The sequence below is a fragment of the Carassius gibelio genome, chromosome A18, assembly GCF_023724105.1.
Source record: "Carassius gibelio isolate Cgi1373 ecotype wild population from Czech Republic chromosome A18, carGib1.2-hapl.c, whole genome shotgun sequence".
NCBI lineage: Eukaryota > Metazoa > Chordata > Actinopteri > Cypriniformes > Cyprinidae > Carassius > Carassius gibelio.
In genome coordinates this window covers 893749-912416 of record NC_068388.1, presented here as the reverse complement: position 1 = coordinate 912416, position 18668 = coordinate 893749, and the positions used below count along the sequence as shown (strand labels likewise).

The following is an 18668-nucleotide window of genomic DNA, read 5'->3' as shown; positions in this document are numbered from 1 at the left end:
CACTCAAAGCATCTCCAATATCTTTGATCATAACTTCTCAGGGTCTTTATATGCTGTTAATTTTTAAGCACTTCATTGGCGTCACCTTTGATGGAGCGAGAACATATTAACCTCCATCAGGAGCATCTACAGACGGACCAATGAGCTTCCACCTGTTCAACAGCTATATAAAGTGACATAAACACATCAGTTAAACTCACAGAAGTCTGATTCTCAAGCATCTGAGACAAAGCCCATCACGAAGCTCAGAAGAGCTCAATCTATTGTGGCCTTTGACTCAATTCACTCCAAAAACCCACTGAAGCCATCTGATGGAGAATCCCGGGTTCGAGAAACCGAAAGACAACCCTCCACAGTACGAGGAGACGTCTTTTTGTGGAAACGGGTTCAGTAACGGGGAACGGAGAGCCGTGCGGCTGTCTGTGGCCAGTGCTTTTGGACACAACACTCTGGACCGGGTGCCAAACGTTGACTTTTATCGTAACGCGGCGAGCATCAGCGGACACCGAGCCATCAGACCTTCCCTACAGGAGCTGCACGATGTTTTCCAGAAGGTGAGTCACACCCGAAAAGAACAAAACTCAAGAAAACAAAACCCTGAGGAGGAGATCCGATCTTCCCATGCACCACAACATACATCATATTTTAATAACATAAATCAAACACATGATTCACGACTCAGCGTTTAGACCACAGGCAGATGATTTTAGGCTAATTGCTGAAGTGGGTGTCATTACGGTGACCCGGTTGTGACCCGACACACACCAAGATCAATAGCCAAACTAATGAGAAAGCCCAAGAGAGAAGCACTTGGTTTAAGAGTAACGATCTTCAGCGGCTAATGCATTGATCCGCTGGTCGTAAACTGGGTAATTAATGCAGACAACTGATTCACAAAGCTTGCAATGTCAGAGAAAGTTATTTGCTGAATGTTTCCAATCCATTTGTTCAAATCCTCTATTGCACAAGGAAAACAAAAACTGCAAAGTCAGCTTTTAAATGATCTTTTCTGACCCTTTTTCAGTCAAAGTCAGACCGTTTGCGTAAAACCCAACAACACAGAACTCCTTCTGAACTACAGAAATACTGTGCATTTATGCATTTAATTCATGAATATTTCGGTAGCTCCCGCGTAACTCATCCAGACTTTTCAGCAACATCAAAATATACATATTTGCAAAGAAATGTGTGGTCATGACTTACTAAATTGTTCCCTCACAGAAAACTGAATTAGTACAACATGGTTTCGACTTATTAAAAAGAGGAACAAATTATGGCCTTGATTAAATACAACGAGGGAATGAATGAACAAGTTCTTAATTTGAGGTAGTTTTACCCTGCATGTCCTGCGCAGGACTGTTCATGAAAGCTGCATGCATAGTTTTGAAAGACTGAGGAAAACGCAGTTTAAGATTGTTATAACTTCTCTGTTTATCATCAGGATGGAGGCCCTGATATTCCCAGTTCGGGTGAGGACGGAGAAGGAGCGGACACCTCGACGCTGGGCGATGTGGAGTCCATCATCCCGCTGGAAGAGAAGGACGCCGGAGGTGTGGTGAAGTTTGGATGGATCAAAGGAGTTCTGGTGAGTTCTCTGACATCAGCACTTCTCTAACACACTTACTAAGCGCTCGACTGCAGTTTGAGCGTGTGCTGTGTTTGCAGGTGAGATGCATGCTGAATATCTGGGGTGTCATGCTGTTCATACGCCTGTCGTGGGTGTTCGGACAAGCCGGGATAGGTGAGATCTTCATAAACCTTCCCTGAACACAGAGCAGGTGCTCATTCACATTCAGCTCCATATGTGCACACACACAATCTGATCCCAGCTCAGCAGACAAACACACAAAACAAAGATCCCAAAGGTTTTTTTTTTGCCAAAGAAAAACAATTTGAGTTCTTTTAGCAACATCTCAGTGTGAAAAAAAAATTCTCTGTGTGAAGAAAATGTTTAGTAATTAGAAGAACCTTTTAAAGTTCCATGGATGTTGAGGGTTCTTCACGGAAGCATCAGTGATGTTAAAGAACCTTTATTTTTTAAGAGAGAGGAAGATTTATACTCATCTGGAGACTCCATAGAGTTCTCTTGAAATTCCTGAAATAGAAATGGACACAAATGACTCTAAAAACAGAAATGTGTAGAGACTCAAGGGACTCTTTTCATACTAGACATAAACTTTTAGATTGCTCTTGGAACAATTTGCTGAGAAACGTTGGAGTTTGTACTTCTGATGGCAGAGTGAGTACATTTAAACGTTTTCTAAAACCAATTAAAGGATTACATTAATGGAAAGTGATGTTCTTTCTCAGTATTTTAGTCTTGCTTTCCAATACAAATGTCTAAAGATTCTTAGATTCACGTGTTCCTGGGGTCTGGATCCCAGGAGACACATCTGATCAGGTTTCAGTCTCTGTGTGTTTGGTCAGCGGCTGAAGGTCACTGCTGGTGTTTATGGCGCGTAACTAATGGCACGTCAGAAGTTTGAGCTTCTGAGAAAGTGCTGTTCCAGTCCGACACCTCGAGCTGCAGGCCAAACACATTACAGTTCATCAGAAACTCACGGCCATTACGTATTTTATGAGGTGTGAGAGACTGCAGGCGATGAGCGCTTTTATTCCACGACGATCTCATTACAGCGCTGAACTAACACACTTACTGATGCCTTTCACACTAAGACTAAGTGTGAGTTAGTTTGAATACTAAAATAAAATGAATAATTGAGCCAAAGATTCACGCACCATCTGTGAAACAGAAACAGATTGAAGCTTGAGAGGTTATTGACTGAAACTGTTCAGGTTCATGTTGAATCATGCAGACTGGGTGATGTGTGTGTTTCAGGTTTGGGGATAGTGGTTGTGTTGTTGAGCACGGTGGTGACCAGCGTCACCTGTCTGTCCATGTCAGCTATATGCACCAACGGAGTGGTACGAGGAGGTAAAGCACACTTTAAATGAGTACAGCAACTAAACCAGTCTTCATCTGAGCTCATGGAGAGTGTTTGTGTTTCTCTAGGAGGAGCGTATTACCTCATTTCCCGCAGTTTGGGACCTGAATTCGGCGGCTCCATCGGTCTGATCTTTGCGTTCGCCAATGCTGTGGCCGTGGCTATGTATGTCGTGGGGTTCGCAGAGACTGTGGTGGAGCTTCTCAAGGTACAGAGCCAGAAGATGATCAAAGCAGCCTTGAAATCCTGCTGCTTCTAAACATACGTCCATCCGCTCTCTCCAGGAAAACGACGCTCTTATTGTGGATCCGGTGAATGACATCAGGATCATCGGCTGTATAACAGTGGGTCTGCTGATGGGCATCACTGTGGCGGGGATGGAGTGGGAGGCCAAGGTAAGACCAGGAGCATGCTGGGATTGATTTCCCGGCGTGACCGCTGATTGAGAAGCTTCTCTCTCTCTACAGGCTCAGGTCGCTCTCTTGGTGATCCTGCTGGTGGCCATTGGCAATGTATTTGTGGGAACAGTGATTCCCTCCACACAGGACAAGAGCTCCAAAGGCTTCTTTAACTATCATGGTGAGACAGACGAAAAAGCTTCCCAAAGCATCAGGACCATGAATGTCCATGATTCTCAAATTCTACACGTTATCCTAAATGTGTGCTTAAAGCCTTGGGGTCATTCACACAGAACACTGCTTCACCATGCGTTATAGGGATGTGTTGGACAACTGCGCTTATGTCGTGCATCTTTTGGATGGTTTCACGTGTTGATGCAGCGATTAAGAAGTCCACTTTCCAATAAACATAGACTTTACGTTTTCTTTAATTTCACTACCTGCTATTTTTAAACACAAATGGTCCCTTAAAGCTATTTATTGTTCTGTACCCTAATCCAAAGCCAACGTTTTGGAGCTTGACAAGACTTTTAGTATAAACACAGTTATACAAACATATGTTTGAACCCGTTTTAAGCAACTCTCATCTCCATCTAAAACAGAATCCATCGCGAAGGAAAACTTTCTCCCGGAGTTCCGAGATGGAGAAACGTTCTTCTCTGTCTTTGCCATCTTCTTCCCAGCAGCCACCGGGATTCTGGCTGGAGCCAATATCTCTGGAGATCTCAGAGTAAGAACGAGTGTTTGGCACATTTCTAATCTGAAATGAACATCTTCTCACACTAACACCTTTGTTTTTCCAGGACCCTCAGGCAGCTCTTCCCAAAGGAACGCTGCTGGCCATCTTCATCACTGGAATTACGTACCTGGGCATCGCGCTGGTTGTTAGTGAGTCCTCAACACTTGAAATGAATTAGTCTCAGTCTAGATGTCTTACAGAAACACTGTGCTGATTCTCTGCAGCTGTGACGGTCGTTCGAGACGCGACAGGGAACCGGAACGACACGATTCAACCGGGTTTGAGCTGCAACTTCTCCTCGGCCTGTGATCTGGGCTACGACTTCTCCATCTGCCAAACCACCAAATGCAACTACGGCCTCATGAACAACTTCCAGGTGGGAGTCATGAACATACGTGACCTGACACAGAGAGCATGGCTGAAACTCCTGAAAATAATTGAGTTTAAATGATTCTTTCTTGTGTGTTTGTGAGCAGGTGATGACTCTAGTGTCTGGGTTCGGACCTCTGATCACGGCGGGAACGTTCTCGGCCACGCTCTCCTCAGCTCTCGCGTCTCTAGTGAGCGCGCCCAAAGTCTTCCAGGTCAGAGTTCACATGCACACCATTTTAAACCCAATAAATATCTAATCAACTATGGACGTTTATAGTACAGTCGTAAAATACAATAAAAGATGGCAGTGGATTGTAAAGCATCTCTTAAAAGTGAATCCGTCCACAGGCTCTATGCAAGGACAACATCTACAAGGCGCTCAAGTTCTTTGCCAAAGGTTACGGGACAAACAACGAGCCAATCAGAGGATACATCCTGACCTTCTTCATCGCTATAGCGTTCATCCTCATCGGTAAATATAACAGGGATCTACTGATTTCATGAGACAGACATTATCAAGTGACATCGCTTCTCTGTGTCTTAGCTGAGCTCAACACCATCGCTCCCATCATCTCCAACTTCTTCCTGGCCTCATACGCCCTCATCAACTACTCCTGCTTCCATGCATCATACGCCAAATCCCCAGGTTCTGTCTAGAGTTTAACACACACACACACACACACACACACTCACACAAACACAGATAACAGGGTGTTAAAGCACTGGTGTGTATGCAGGTTGGAGGCCGGCGTATAAGTACTATAACATGTGGCTGTCTCTGTTCGGAGCCGTGCTCTGCTGCGCTGTGATGTTCGTCATCAATTGGTGGGCTGCACTACTCACCTACGGCATCGAGTTCTTCCTCTATATTTATGTTACCGTGAAGAAGCCAGGTAAGAATGCAGATACATGCATCGCTCCTGCAACAGATAAAGCAGAGAGCCATATGATTATGAAGACATAAACACAAGCATGATAAAACTTAACTGTCTCCTGTTTCTTTCAGATGTGAACTGGGGCTCGTCCACTCAAGCCGTGACATTCATAAATGCAGTGAACAACGCTCTGATTTTATCTACTGTGGACGAACACATCAAGAACTTCAGGTGCGCTCAGGTCAAAGTAGATGAACCGGTGTTTAATGCAGATTAGATTCTCAGGGTTTCGCTCTTCCTGTTCCGCTGCAGACCCAAGTGTCTCGTGATGACAGGATCGCCCAGAGCCAGACCGGCGCTGCTGGACTTGGCACATTCATTCACTAAGAATTATGGGCTGTGTCTGACTTGTGAGGTGTTTGTGGTGAGCAGAGGTTACAAACAAACAAACACAAACACATTTCTCCACACATCAGGGCTTCCAGCAGGATTCTGGAGGCGGATTACGCCAATCTTAATAGGGTCATACGATGCGATTTCAATTTTTCCTTTCTCTTTGGACTGTTACAAGCTCTGTAAAGTTGCAAAGACTGGATCGGCTTTCACTGTGAACGAAGTCCAGCGCATGGTCTCCACATGTGGTTGCAACAACCCCTGTCCACTCTTTCATCAAATTCGCCAGGTTCCTCGCTCAAGCCCCCGACCGTTCCTCGCTCTAGCCTCGTTCCTCGCTCTAGCCTCGTTCCTCGCTCAAGCCCTGTTCCTCGCTCAAGCCTCGTTCCTCGCTCAAGCCTTGTTCCTTGCTCTAGCCTTGTTCTTCGCTCAAGCCCCCGGCCGTTCCTCGCTCTAGCCTCGTTCAAGCCCCCGGCCGTTCCTGGCTCTAGCCCTGGTTCTCGCTCAAGCCCTGTTCTTCGCTCTAGCCCCCAGCCGTTTCTCACTCAAGCCCCCCGCCGTTCCTCGCTCAAGCCCTGTTCATCGCTCAAGCCCTGTTCCTCCCTCAAGCCCCCAGCCGTTTCTCGCTCAAGCCCCCAGCCGTTTCTCGCTCAACCCCTCCGCCGTTCCTCGCTCAAGCCCTGTTCCGCGCTCTAGCCTCGTTCCTCGCTCAAGCCCCCGGCCGTTCCTCGCTCTAGCCTCGTTCCTCGCTCAAGCCTCGTTCCTTGCTCAAGCCCCCAGCCATTCCTGGCTCTAGCCCTGTTCCTCGATCAAGACCCCGGCCATTCCTCGCTCAATCCCTGTTCCTCGCTCTAGCCTCGTTCCTCGCTCAAGCCCCCGGCCATTCCTCGCTCAATCCCTGTTCCTCGCTCTAGCCTCGTTCCTCGCTCAAGCCCCCGGCCATTCCTCGCTCAATCCCTGTTCCTCGCTCTAGCCCTGTTCCTCGCTCAAGCCCTCGGCCATTCCTCGCTCAATCCCTGTTCCTCGCTCTAGCCTCGTTCCTCGCTCAAGCCCTGTTCCTCGCTCAAGCCCCCGGCAATTCCTCGCTCAATCCCTGTTCCTCGCTCAATCCATGTTCCTCGCTCAAGCCCTGTTCCTCGCTCTAGCCTCGTTCCTCGCTCAAGCCCTGTTCCTCGCTCAAGCCCCCGGCAATTCCTCGCTCAAGCCCTGTTCCTCGCTCAAGCCCTGTTCCTCGCTCTAGCCTCGTTCCTCGCTCAAGCCCTGTTTCTCGTTCTAGCCTCGTTCCTCGCTCAAGCCCTGTTCATCGCTCAAGCCCCGGCCGTTCCTCGCTCAAGCCTCATTCCTCGCTCAAGCCCTGTTCATCGCTCAAGCCCCCAGCCGTTTCTCACTCAAGCCCTGTTCCCCCCTCAAGCCCCCAGCCATTCCTCGCTCTAGCCTCGTTCAAGCCCCCGGCCGTTCCTGGCTCTAGCCCTGGTTCTCGCTCAAGCCCTGTTCCTCGCTCTAGCCCCCAGCCGTTTCTCACTCAAGCCCCCCGCCGTTCCTCGCTCAAGCCCTGTTCATCGCTCAAGCCCTGTTCCTCCCTCAAGCCCCCAGCCGTTTCTCGCTCAAGCCCCCAGCCGTTTCTCGCTCAACCCCTCCGCCGTTCCTCGCTCAAGCCCTGTTCCGCGCTCTAGCCTCGTTCCTCGCTCAAGCCCCCGGCCGTTCCTCGCTCTAGCCTCGTTCCTCGCTCAAGCCTCGTTCCTTGCTCAAGCCCCCAGCCATTCCTGGCTCTAGCCCTGTTCCTCGATCAAGACCCCGGCCATTCCTCGCTCAATCCCTGTTCCTCGCTCTAGCCTCGTTCCTCGCTCAAGCCCCCGGCCATTCCTCGCTCAATCCCTGTTCCTCGCTCTAGCCTCGTTCCTCGCTCAAGCCCCCGGCCATTCCTCGCTCAATCCCTGTTCCTCGCTCTAGCCCTGTTCCTCACTCTAGCCTCGTTCCTCGCTCAATCCCTGTTCCTCGCTCTAGCCTCGTTCCTCGCTCAAGCCCTGTTCCTCGCTCAAGCCCCCGGCAATTCCTCACTCAATCCCTGTTCCTCGCTCAATCCCTGTTCCTCGCTCAATCCCTGTTCCTCGCTCAAGCCCTGTTCCTCGCTCTAGCCTCGTTCCTCGCTCAAGCCCTGTTCCTCGCTCAAGCCCCCGGCAATTCCTCGCTCAAGCCCTGTTCCTCGCTCAAGCCCTGTTCCTCGCTCTAGCCTCGTTCCTCGCTCAAGCCCTGTTTCTCGTTCTAGCCTCGTTCCTCGCTCGAGCCCTGTTCATCGCTCAAGCCCCGGCCGTTCCTCGCTCAAGCCTCATTCCTCGCTCAAGCCCTGTTCATCGCTCAAGCCCCCAGCCGTTTCTCACTCAAGCCCTGTTCCCCCCTCAAGCCCCCAGCCATTCCTCGCTCTAGCCTCGTTCCTTGCTCAAGCCCCCCGCTGTTCCTCGCTCAAGCCCTGTTCGTCGCTCAAGCCACCAGCTGTTCCTCGCTCAAGCCCTGTTCCTCGCTCAAGCCCCCAGCCATTCCTCACTCTAGCCTCATTCCTTGCTCAAGCCCTGTTCATCGCTCAAGCCCCCAGCTGTTCCTCGCTCAAGCCTCGTTCCTCGCTCAAGCCCTTTTCCTCGCTCAAGCCCCCGGCCATTCCTCGCTCAATCCCTGTTCCTCGCTCTAGCCTCGTTCCTCACTCAAGCCCTGGTCCTCGCTCTATCCTCGTTCCTCGCTCAAGCCCTGTTCATCGCTCAAGCCATGTTTCTCACTCTAGCCTCGTTCCTCGTTCAAGCCCTGTTCCTCGCTCTATCCTCGTTCCTCGCTCAAGCCCTGTTCCTCGCTCTATCCTCGTTCCTTGCTCAAGCCCTGTTCCTCGCTCTAGCCTCGTTCCTCGCTCAAGCCCTGTTCCTCGCTCTAGCCTCGTTCCTCACTCAAGCCCCCAGCCGTTCCTCGCTCTAGCCTCGTTCCTCACTCAAGCCCCCAGCCGTTCCTCGCTCTAGCCTCGTTCCTCACTCAAGCCCCCCGCCGTTCCTCGCTCTAGCCTCGTTCCTCACTCAAGCCCCCAGCCGTTCCTCGCTCTAGCCTCGTTCCTCACTCAAGCCCCCAGCCGTTCCTCGCTCTAGCCTCGTTCCTCACTCAAGCCCCCAGCCATTCCTCACTCTAGCCTCGTTCCTCACTCAAGCCCCCAGCCGTTCCTCGCTCTAGTCTCATTCATCGCTCAAGCCCCCCGCCGTTCCTCGCTCTAGCCTCGTTCCTCACTCAAGCCCCCAGCCGTTCCTCGCTCTAGCCTCGTTCCTCACTCAAGCCCTGTTCATCGCTCAAGCCCCCAGCCGTTCCTCGCTCAAGCCTCGTTCCTCGCTCAAGCCCTGTTCATCGCTCAAGCCCCCAGCCGTTCCTCGCTCAAGCCTCGTTCCTCGCTCAAGCCCTGTTCATCGCTCAAGCCCCCAGCCGCTCCTCGCTCAAGCCTCGTTCCTCGCTCAAGCCCTGTTCATCGCTCAAGCCCCCGGCCATTCCTCGCTCAAGCCTCGTTCCTCGCTCAAGCCACCAGCCGTTCCTCCTTGTAAGTAGGTTTACATATGTAAAGGGTTTGCCACTGATGATTCAGTGATTTGTCAGATGGCGTGTGTGTTATAGGGTGCACGTGATAAGAATCTGCAGGACATGAGCGCTGCTGTTCAGCAGATCCAGAAGTGGCTGAACAAACAGAAGTGTAAAGCCTTTTACACACCTGTCACCAGCGAGAACCTGCAGAGAGGAGCAGAAACACTGATGCAGGTCTGTCTGGACACAAACACAGAGACAATATATCATTTTTGTGCTATATATGGTTCTTGAGCAGTAAATCAGCATATAAGAATGATTTCTGAAGATCATGTGACACTGAAGACTGGAGGAATGATGCTGAAAATACAGCTGTGTATCACTGGAATAAATTACACTTTAACAGAGATTCACATAGAAAAAACATAAAAATATTTTTTGCTGCATTTTGGAAACATTATATTACATACTGTAGTATGTAGTACAATCTTACAGATTAAACATTTTTGAATGGTAAATATTTTTTTTAAAGAAAATGAAATCTTTTTAGAAACATGCACATTGTAAGAATATTTCTACACAACACTTGCAAGTATACATCATCATAATTCTGGTGCACAATTTCATATTTGCTTATTTAAAATAAAATAAAAATCCCTGTATCCGACAAGATGATTTAAATTAATGTATTAAAGGTTACAAACAGTGCTGAAATAGGGTGTATGTGTGTGTGTGTATGTGTATGTGTGTGTGTGTGTGTGTGTGTGTGTGGGTTCAGGCGTCAGGACTCGGCAGGATGAAGCCGAACACAGTGATGTTAGGATTCAAGCGTGATTGGAGAATTGCCAAAAAACAGGAAGTTCAAAGCTACGTGGGAATTCTGCAGTGAGTCCTCAATCTGTCTGTCTGCACCACCTGCCCATCTCTCTCTCTCTCTCTCTCTCTCTCTCTCTCTCTTACTCACTCTCTCTCTCTTACTCTCTCTCTCTCTCACTTACTCTCTCTCTCTCTCACTTACTCTCTCTCTCTCTCTCTCTCTCTCTCTCACACACACACACTTGGTTCTGTTCTCCCCGCAGCGACGCATTTGATTTCGAGAACGGGACCGTGATATTAAGAATCAGTCAGGGGATGGACATCTCTCACATCCTCAAAGCAGAAGGTACTACACCACCAAAAAACTCTCAGCATAACATGACGTGTCATTCAGCGTGATGCTCAGATAAACACTACACAACAGATGAGTTAAAGGAATAATCACCCCAAAATTAAAATTTGCTGAAAATATCAAACAAGATCAGGATGAGTGTGTGTCTTCATCAGGTTTGTAGAAATGTAGCACTGCATCAGTGTCTCATCAATGGATGCTCTGCAGTGAATGGGTGCCGTCAGAATGAGAGTCTGATAAAAACATCACAATAATCCACAGCACTCCAGTCCATCAGTGAACATCTGGAGAAGACAAAACCTGAAACACATCCAGCATTAAGATGATTTTAACTCAAACACATAGAGTCTATTATCCATAATAACACTTCCTCCAGTGAAAAAGTGTTCTGGTCTGAATCAGGAGAGAAATCTGCACACATCAGGCAGCATTTAAACAGATCTAAACTGGATTTTGATGTGAGAGACAACAGCAGATGCACTTTTTCACTGACGGCACCCATTCACTGCAGAGCATTCATTGCTGAGACGCTGATGCAATGTTAAATGATGAATGTGTAATACTGTGTAATACTGTCAGAGGAAATGGAGCGCATGTTAATGGAGCAGCAGGCGCTGGAGATGGAGGAGAATGACTTTCAGCCACAGGGACACAAAGGGTTCTTCAACAGGTCCAAGAAAACCTCCAAAAAAGAGCTGACCAGCAAAGGTACATCCGCTCGTTCTCGTTCTCCCTCTGAAGGTCTTCTCAGTGCTTTCTGCTGATTAAACCTGATTAAATGTGCCTCTTTAAAACCGTCTGTGCTGTTATAATCTAATAGTCTGGTCCCACAGCGGCCTTGGACTCCATTAAGGTCTTAATGGACTCAAACGCTGCAGACTGCATTTACGGTTATCTTCATCTTCACCGCCTCTTCTCAAACAGTTTCAGTCCCTCATATCCCGAACTACTCATTAAACACTCATTTGTTGTCTTTTGTGCTGATGTCTGTAATCACTGCGGTCTAATAAAGCACATCTGGTGGCTACAAACTTATTTAGACACTTGAGCCACAATTAAAGATGTATTTGCATTAGACAACAAAGTGTTAAAACAAGTGCCATTTATTTTAAATAGTCCACTGTACTTTATATTTTTAGTGGCACTATTATATTTTTTATTAAGAGTTTGAATTATTTTTAATTTTTATATTTTCTGTTGTCATGTAAGTAATTTTATTTATTATTATGTTTAAGAAAATATAATTTTATTTCCGTTTTAGTCATTTTATTACACCAAGTAAGGATAAACAGGATAAAATCATTTAAAAAGTGGTTCAGAAAAGTGAATTTAGTTTAAATTTAGCATAATCTAAGAGCAGATGCTTCTTGATTTAATATTGATCATCTTTTGCGATTAAATTCAGAGATTTTTCAGCATGACTTTGGAGTTGAAATGATCTTTGATTCTGGTGCTTCTCAAACGCTTCAGATCCCAGTCCGAACTCCGCAGACTCACATTAGCTCTGATCTCGAACGTCATCTGTGTGTCCAGAAGAGCTGAGGGCTTTATGCTTTTCTTCCTCAGTGTCTCTGGATGTTCCTCAGACGTCAGATCTGGCGAAGATGAACCAGCGTCTGCTGGAGGCCAGCGGCCAGTTCAAGAAGAAACAGGGTCAAGGGACGATTGACGTCTGGTGGCTGTTTGATGACGGAGGTGAGCACGAATCCTCCCGCAGTCTTCTGCTCCGTCAGGTCTAAAGTGTGCTGTTCATGTTTCTTCCTGATGTTCTGCAGGTCTCACACTTCTCCTGCCTCATATTCTGACCACACGGAAGAAATGGAGGGAGTGTAAACTCAGGATCTTCATCGCCGGACAGCCTGAACGCATCGAACAGGACAGAGAGGAGTAGGTCAGCACACACACAGAATCAGACACTGATACCTAGCAACAGATGCTGACTTTCTCACCGTAACTGTGTGTCAGGATGCAGGAGCTCCTGAATAAGTTCAGGATCAAATGTGCCGACATCAAAGTTATCACAGACATCAACGTCAAGCCCAGCGCAGAGAGGTGCGAATGAAAAACACACGCAATTAATCCTGTGTCATCCACTGACACATGCTCTGAATGCACTTTCTCACTGTGTGTGTGTGTGTGTGTGTGTGTGTGTCAGCTGGAAACTCTTCGAGGACATGATCGAGCCGTTCCGGATGCACGAGGGCTCGAAGGAGACATCGCAGACTGAAGCTCTGAGGAAAGAACATCCCTGGAAGATCACTGATGCTGAGCTGGACGCCTTCGAGGAGAAGGTAGATCCCAGAGGACATTACCACTGTCTCCCAGACTGTGTTTATTTGATCAAAATACTAGTGTGTGTGTGTGTGCGTGTGTGTGTGTGTGTGTGTGTACTGTCCGCAGACGATGCTGCAGGTGCGTCTCAATGAGCTTCTTCAGGAGAGCTCCAGAGCAGCCAAACTCATCGTGGTGTAAGTCACATCCTCATCAGCTTTATGCGTGTGTGTGTATCAGTGAATGATCATGTGACCGTGTGTGTGTGTGTGTGTGTTACAGGAGCATGCCCATCGCCCGTAAAGGCTCTGTCTCTGATCATCTGTACATGGCCTGGATAGACGCACTCACGAAGAATCTCCCGCCGACCGTCCTGATACGAGGAAACCATCAGAGCGTGCTGACCTTCTACTCCTGAAGAACACACTCACACACACACACACACACACACTCATGCATACTGGACATAAAGAATGAATCCATCTCTTTCGTGACTTATTATTTGATTAAACATTTTTACATAAAGTAATATTAAAATGCATAATAATAAACAAAAGCATGCAACATAATTAGGTATAAATAGCATGCTGTATATGAAGAATGAACCCATGATTTCTATTTATTGTTTAATCAGATTGCCAAAAGAAACATTTCTTACTATCAATGCTGAAAAATGTTTTGCTACTTAATATTTTTGTGAAATCTGTGATACACTACTATTAAAATATATATATATATATAATATTAATTAATACTTTTATTCTGCAAGGACGTATTAAATTGATCAAAAGTGACAGTAAAGGCATTCATAATTTTGATTTTGATTTCAACATTTTTTTTCTGTTCATCAAAAAACACCAAAATATTTTTTTACATAAAATAAAATTAAAATGCAAAATATAAAGCCAATGAATTCAACATTCAATACATTCTAATCATTGAAACATCACCGCTATAATCAAGTGACGTTAGTGACTCTATACTGCCCTCTACTGGACACACACTGGATCTGTGTAAACAGTATAAAAGCACTTTAGTGTCAAATTATTCAGTGTTATCAATTAAAGTATCTTATTTTTGTCAAGTGTTGTCATACTTTTCTTTCTTCGTTTTCTCCCGTGCATTGATTGACACGCTGTCTGCTCACAGTTAATCACTAATCACTCAGTCCTTCAGCGTTATTCACACACATTTTTGTAAAAAAAATAAAATAAAAACACTTCTATTTTTTTTAACTGTTTTTGCTTGTCAGATTAAAGTGGTTCCAGTTTAAAATTTTGCTGACTCGTTTGTGACTAAATAATATCGCTGATAATAAATAAACGTATGATTCATGAAGCAGCTGTTGCGTATTTTTTTGTTCTTGCGAGACTTGGCAACACTGCAGAGCGCGCTCCATTCGAACGCTCGCGTGACGTCACACATTCATTCAGTCGCTTTGTCGTGACTGTCCTCGCGTGCATTTGATGAACTTCTGTTCTCCGCTAAACATGAATCTCGCTCAGTCTTGTCCTCCAGTGTAAATATCTCAACTTCCTTAAATCAGGACACATTCACTGGAGAGGCCAAAATGAAGAGAAGAAATCAGCACAAGACAAAAAGTGATTTCTACAGAAGGTGTAGACTGCATATAGATAATAAAGCAATAAGTCCAGTGAAACCGTTACTGTCTTAAATCTTGTAAATGAAGTACGTTTTTTAGTGTAATGTGTAAAAGGTGTCTCTTTCATTTTATAATGACATTAAACTGTTTTTTGTGCAAAACTTGCATATAAATGTCAGATTATATTTGCAATCCATTAAACAAGTTTTATCATTAAGTCTCTTTATTATACTGTTGGTATTTAAATATGATTTGTTACAGTATTTGTAATTTTTTCACTTTTTTTTTTTTGCACATGATCTTTTGTACTTTTGATGTTGGATGTTAATTTTGGAATCATTATGCTCTGTTATCAGCTAACTATGAATTCAATCTAGTGATCTTTTTTTTTTTATTGGCACAGGTTTACTGTTTTCTTTTCTTTTTTTGAAACCTTGATTGTAGGCTTTTTTTTTTTTTTTTTTTTGAGTGAACTACCAAAATGATTAATTCAAAAAGCACTTTAATCAGTTTCAAAAAGAAACACACAACTTGTGATAATTGAAAGAAATCCGGTTGATCACAATATTAATTCCAATATTTTCTGCTAATAGACGGAGCATAATGAGACATTTAGCATTTTTAAATGCTGGTCAGAAAAAAGAAATTGTTAAAAAAAAAAAAGGGTTAAAAAACTGCGTTGAAGCGTGGAAGTGAATGTCGCTGAGGAACCGCTGGGGGGCGCTACAGGACTCCTTATAAACACACATGCAGTCATGAACTAAAGCAAAGTTTGGACGAAAAAGCTCATATATGAAGAGTTTTCATTTGATCCTTAATGAAAGTGTCCTACAGTGACATCAGATGGTGATATCTATAGTGGTGTGCTGAATGGACCATATTAAAATACTTTATAAAGATACTGTATCATTGCACCCTCTTGGAATTCTTCTCCAAAAATTTATCTAATATCCGAGGGCCTAAACATGCTTGAAAACTCATGAAACTTTCTTTGCACACGTCTGATATGGGTTTCAGAAGTGGGCGTGGCGAAAAAGTGGTTCGATAGCGCCATCTATATACGCTTTCAACGAAGTGCACCTCGCGCCATTATTCACATACGTGTACGAAACTCGGTACATAGATGTAGCTCACAAACACCTATAAAAAAGTCTATTGGAGCAAAATCCAAAACCCTTCAGGAAGTCAGTTATTTTTAATTATATCTTCAAATTTGGTCATTTTCAGGCGTTGTATTTTAACTCCTCCCAAAAATGTAATCAGATAAACACCAAATTTCTGTCATCGTCTAAATGATAGTTTAGAGTTTAAGTAAAAGCTCTTTAAGTGTAACTGTACAAACACTTCTTGTGTGTTTCTTCTGTCAGATCTCTCCTGATTGTGATGAAGTAAAGGTCAGAATAAGGTCAGTAATATCTCCAGATGAACTCTTCCTGGACTGAAGCAGCTCAGCTTTACTGGATTCTCCATCAATCATGTTTTAGAGTCTCAAATCTGATCCTCAGGATCTTTTGAAGAGCGTTTGTTTCCAGAAGCTTTACTTTCACTGTTCCTCAGCGGAGGAATGATCTTCACAAGCCTCCAGAACATCTCACATCTTCTGAGGAGCCTTGATTTCTTCAGTGTTATATGTGCGGATCATTAACATCTCATTACTGCAGATATAGAGCAAAGACTCATATTTGGATCATTTTATATAAGCATCTGCTGTACTGTTATAAACATCTCAGATTCATATCACAAGCGTCAGAACTTCATCATATAAATATCAGCATATTTTTGCTCAGCTTTTAGTTTTTTCCTCTATATTCTCACTATATCAGACTGCATGAGCCACAGAAGCCTGAGCGATCGAACATGATACTCAACATATGCAAACTTTCTTGTAATATATTTCGCCTAAAGGTTCCATTTTTAAAAAGGATTGGATTGTTTAACTACTATTTCATATGTCAGGCTTTACAGGCTTTACTTGTCCATTTCCAATCATGTTTTTTTCTGAGTGATTCTGAGACCGGATGGAGTTCACCAGCGCTCGAGTCGCCCGTACAACCAAAAATATGTTTTTATTGTGAATGTACATCATCTAACCCCTGACGAACAGAACGTGGTCGTACAGACGACAGAGGCCACAGGTGTGTGTGTGTGTGTGTGTGTGGCCGTCAGACCTCAGTGCATATGATCGAGTCACAGAAACACAGTTTACAAGTAGTTGGTCATTATAAGAAGCACCATTACAAACCCCTCCGTTCCAGGGGTCTTCTAGTTTACAAATGCATTCGCGAGTAAAAAAAGTGGCACGGTTACAGTATAGACACACTTAAATTACATGGACAGGTTTCTGCAGCTCTTAAAAAGGTCTTCATTTGCTCTTAACACACAGTTTGAGGCCGAACAAGATCTAAAGTTGGAGCAGAAAGTCACATTTACTGGAAACGTGACCTGAACACATGAAGTCTCGTCTTCTGAGAAACTGAACAAAATTAAGTGCGTTAATGCTTAAACCAAGAATAAAATATCTGTCAGTAACTGTTTCCATCCATGCATTTCTATGCTAATTTGGGGATATTGCATAATAAAAGCATGGATGGAAACACAGAGATGCACATCAAATCTTAAAATGTGCATTAAAATCCATTGAGGAGCATCATTTTTATTCGATAAGAAGACATGCACATAAACTACGATGGAACATGTTTACTGAATGACTAAGTCATGTGACTTTTCCTCAACGAATCATGTGATTAGATATGATGGGCATTGATCTCAAATGTTTTTAATGTTACATTTATATAATTGATACTTTGTGACAGTTTAACAGAGTTCTCTTTCACACTTAGGATGGGAAGTGTGCTTTACTTGCAAATGTTTTATGCAATTTTATAATTTATCCATGAAAGCAGCGCTGTAATATTCATGTCACACTAGTAGATGGCAAGAAACACAGTTTTCACAAATTCAGCTTGTTTTTAGTTAACACAGAAGTTTTCAAAAACATCCAATTTGAAACCCATTTTAAGTTTGTTTTCAGGTCTCAAAAATGTTGGTGACTTGTGCATAAATGACCAACATGCATAAGTTTTACATTATTAGTGCAGTTTAAGCGCCCCTTAATTATAAATGTATTTAATTTTGATCAATTTCTCAGAAAACAAGACTTCTTTCAGTGTATGAGAAAAGTAATGCATCATAGCTCCATTAAAAAGTGACTAATTGCATTATTTTTAGTGGAATGTAATGCACTGTGTTACTTTTGTGTCACATGTTGTCACATAAGCTGGTTTACTCTTAATTTCTAATAACAGAAAACTCAAAAAGTTATATTTTTGGCAACTTTAAAGGCACTTTCACACCCAAAGTGAGTTTAATCACCCTGCAGGGTCACATACTGTGTTCCACTGGATCTATTTCTGTGCTTGTCTCAGCTGACCTTGATAAGAGCCGCAGAAACCCTGATAGCATAGTTGCAGAGAACAGAAAGGCTAGCGTCGGCAGCCGTAGACGGCGTGGGTCGGTTACTACAGTGCATGAATCTAGGCGCTCACGAGACGCCAGACTGAGCGCGGCGCGACCCTTCCGTCCGTTCCTCCGCGGCGGGGGGAGTGTTATATGGTATGCGAGCGTATGATGCGGTCGGTGCGTGCTGCTCTTTGGCCGTGTGTCCATCAGTGCAGGACGATCTGGACGCTCATGTGGAGAGCGTCTCCCAGCTGTCCGCTGAGGTAGTCTGAGTCCGGCTCGCCCGTGGGCTCTCGGCTGCCGGTCAGCGGCACGCTGTGGATTTGTAAATAATACGTTCCCGGCTGCAGAGCTTTCTTCTTGGATATGTGCAGGTAGCTGACGCCGTCCTTCTGGTTCATGCGGAACAGACCGTCGTCGTTGCCGTAGTCGATGGTGTAGTGCACGTGGTTAGCGAGCGTGGACAGCGCCGGCAGGAAGTCGATGATGTGGTCTTTGCTCTTCAGTGTGCTGATGTTCAGACGCAGCTGCAGCGTGTGGTCCACGTCTACACTGGCCAGACTGACCCAGTCCAGATCGTTCTGCACACACACACACACACACACACCGTCAGGAGTTCATGCATATGGCAGATGATTTGATCTGACCCGTCTTACACTGCACTGAGCGTTTACATTCAATCAGATTATGCATTCACTGGGAATTGAACCACAATCCTGCTGTTGCGAACCCTATGCTCTGAACTGTCTATCAGATGTTTAAAATCAGCTTTAACTCAAAACTTCCTCCTCATCTGTGTCAAATAAACTCATCCCTGCTCAGGTTTCTGGGTAATACTGTCGTTTTGTAGACGTGACCCTCCATGAGCGGATGTCACTGACCATGTGCTTCACGTGTTGTGTGTT

The 18668-nt window shown here is 45.1% G+C and overlaps 2 protein-coding genes across 5 annotated transcripts in view; one reads left to right on the top strand and one right to left on the bottom strand.

Moving 5' to 3' along the window:
• Positions 1 to 182: 182 nt before the first annotated feature.
• Positions 183 to 13918, top strand: LOC127934341 (solute carrier family 12 member 1-like). Of its 2 annotated transcripts, XM_052531652.1 has the most exons (26): positions 183 to 554; positions 1442 to 1585; positions 1666 to 1741; positions 2840 to 2935; positions 3014 to 3153; positions 3230 to 3340; positions 3413 to 3524; positions 3946 to 4073; positions 4147 to 4231; positions 4307 to 4458; positions 4559 to 4666; positions 4803 to 4926; positions 4999 to 5100; positions 5192 to 5347; positions 5461 to 5560; positions 5642 to 5753; positions 9356 to 9496; positions 10041 to 10147; positions 10342 to 10424; positions 11010 to 11138; positions 11997 to 12125; positions 12206 to 12317; positions 12396 to 12482; positions 12586 to 12721; positions 12831 to 12898; positions 12984 to 13918. In XM_052531652.1, exons 1-26 carry the CDS (start codon positions 312 to 314, stop codon positions 13117 to 13119), a joined length of 3117 nt encoding a protein of 1038 aa, XP_052387612.1. In that variant the 5' UTR covers positions 183 to 311; the 3' UTR covers positions 13120 to 13918. The 2 variants fall into 2 exon arrangements, 1 of the variants encoding a protein (XP_052387612.1); XR_008147748.1 differs by lacking the exons at positions 12831 to 12898; positions 12984 to 13918 and having other exon boundaries at positions 12206 to 12321; positions 12586 to 12645.
• Positions 13919 to 15980: 2062 nt separating this feature from the next.
• LOC127934339 (fibrillin-1) overlaps positions 15981 to 18668 on the bottom strand; it is a 58755-nt gene continuing 56067 nt past the window's right edge. For all 3 annotated transcript variants that reach the window (XM_052531647.1, XM_052531648.1, XM_052531649.1), the window contains one exon: positions 15981 to 18344. In XM_052531647.1, coding sequence (XP_052387607.1) covers positions 17970 to 18344 — 375 coding nt within the window. In that variant the 3' untranslated portion in view covers positions 15981 to 17969. The remainder of the gene's footprint in view (positions 18345 to 18668) is intronic.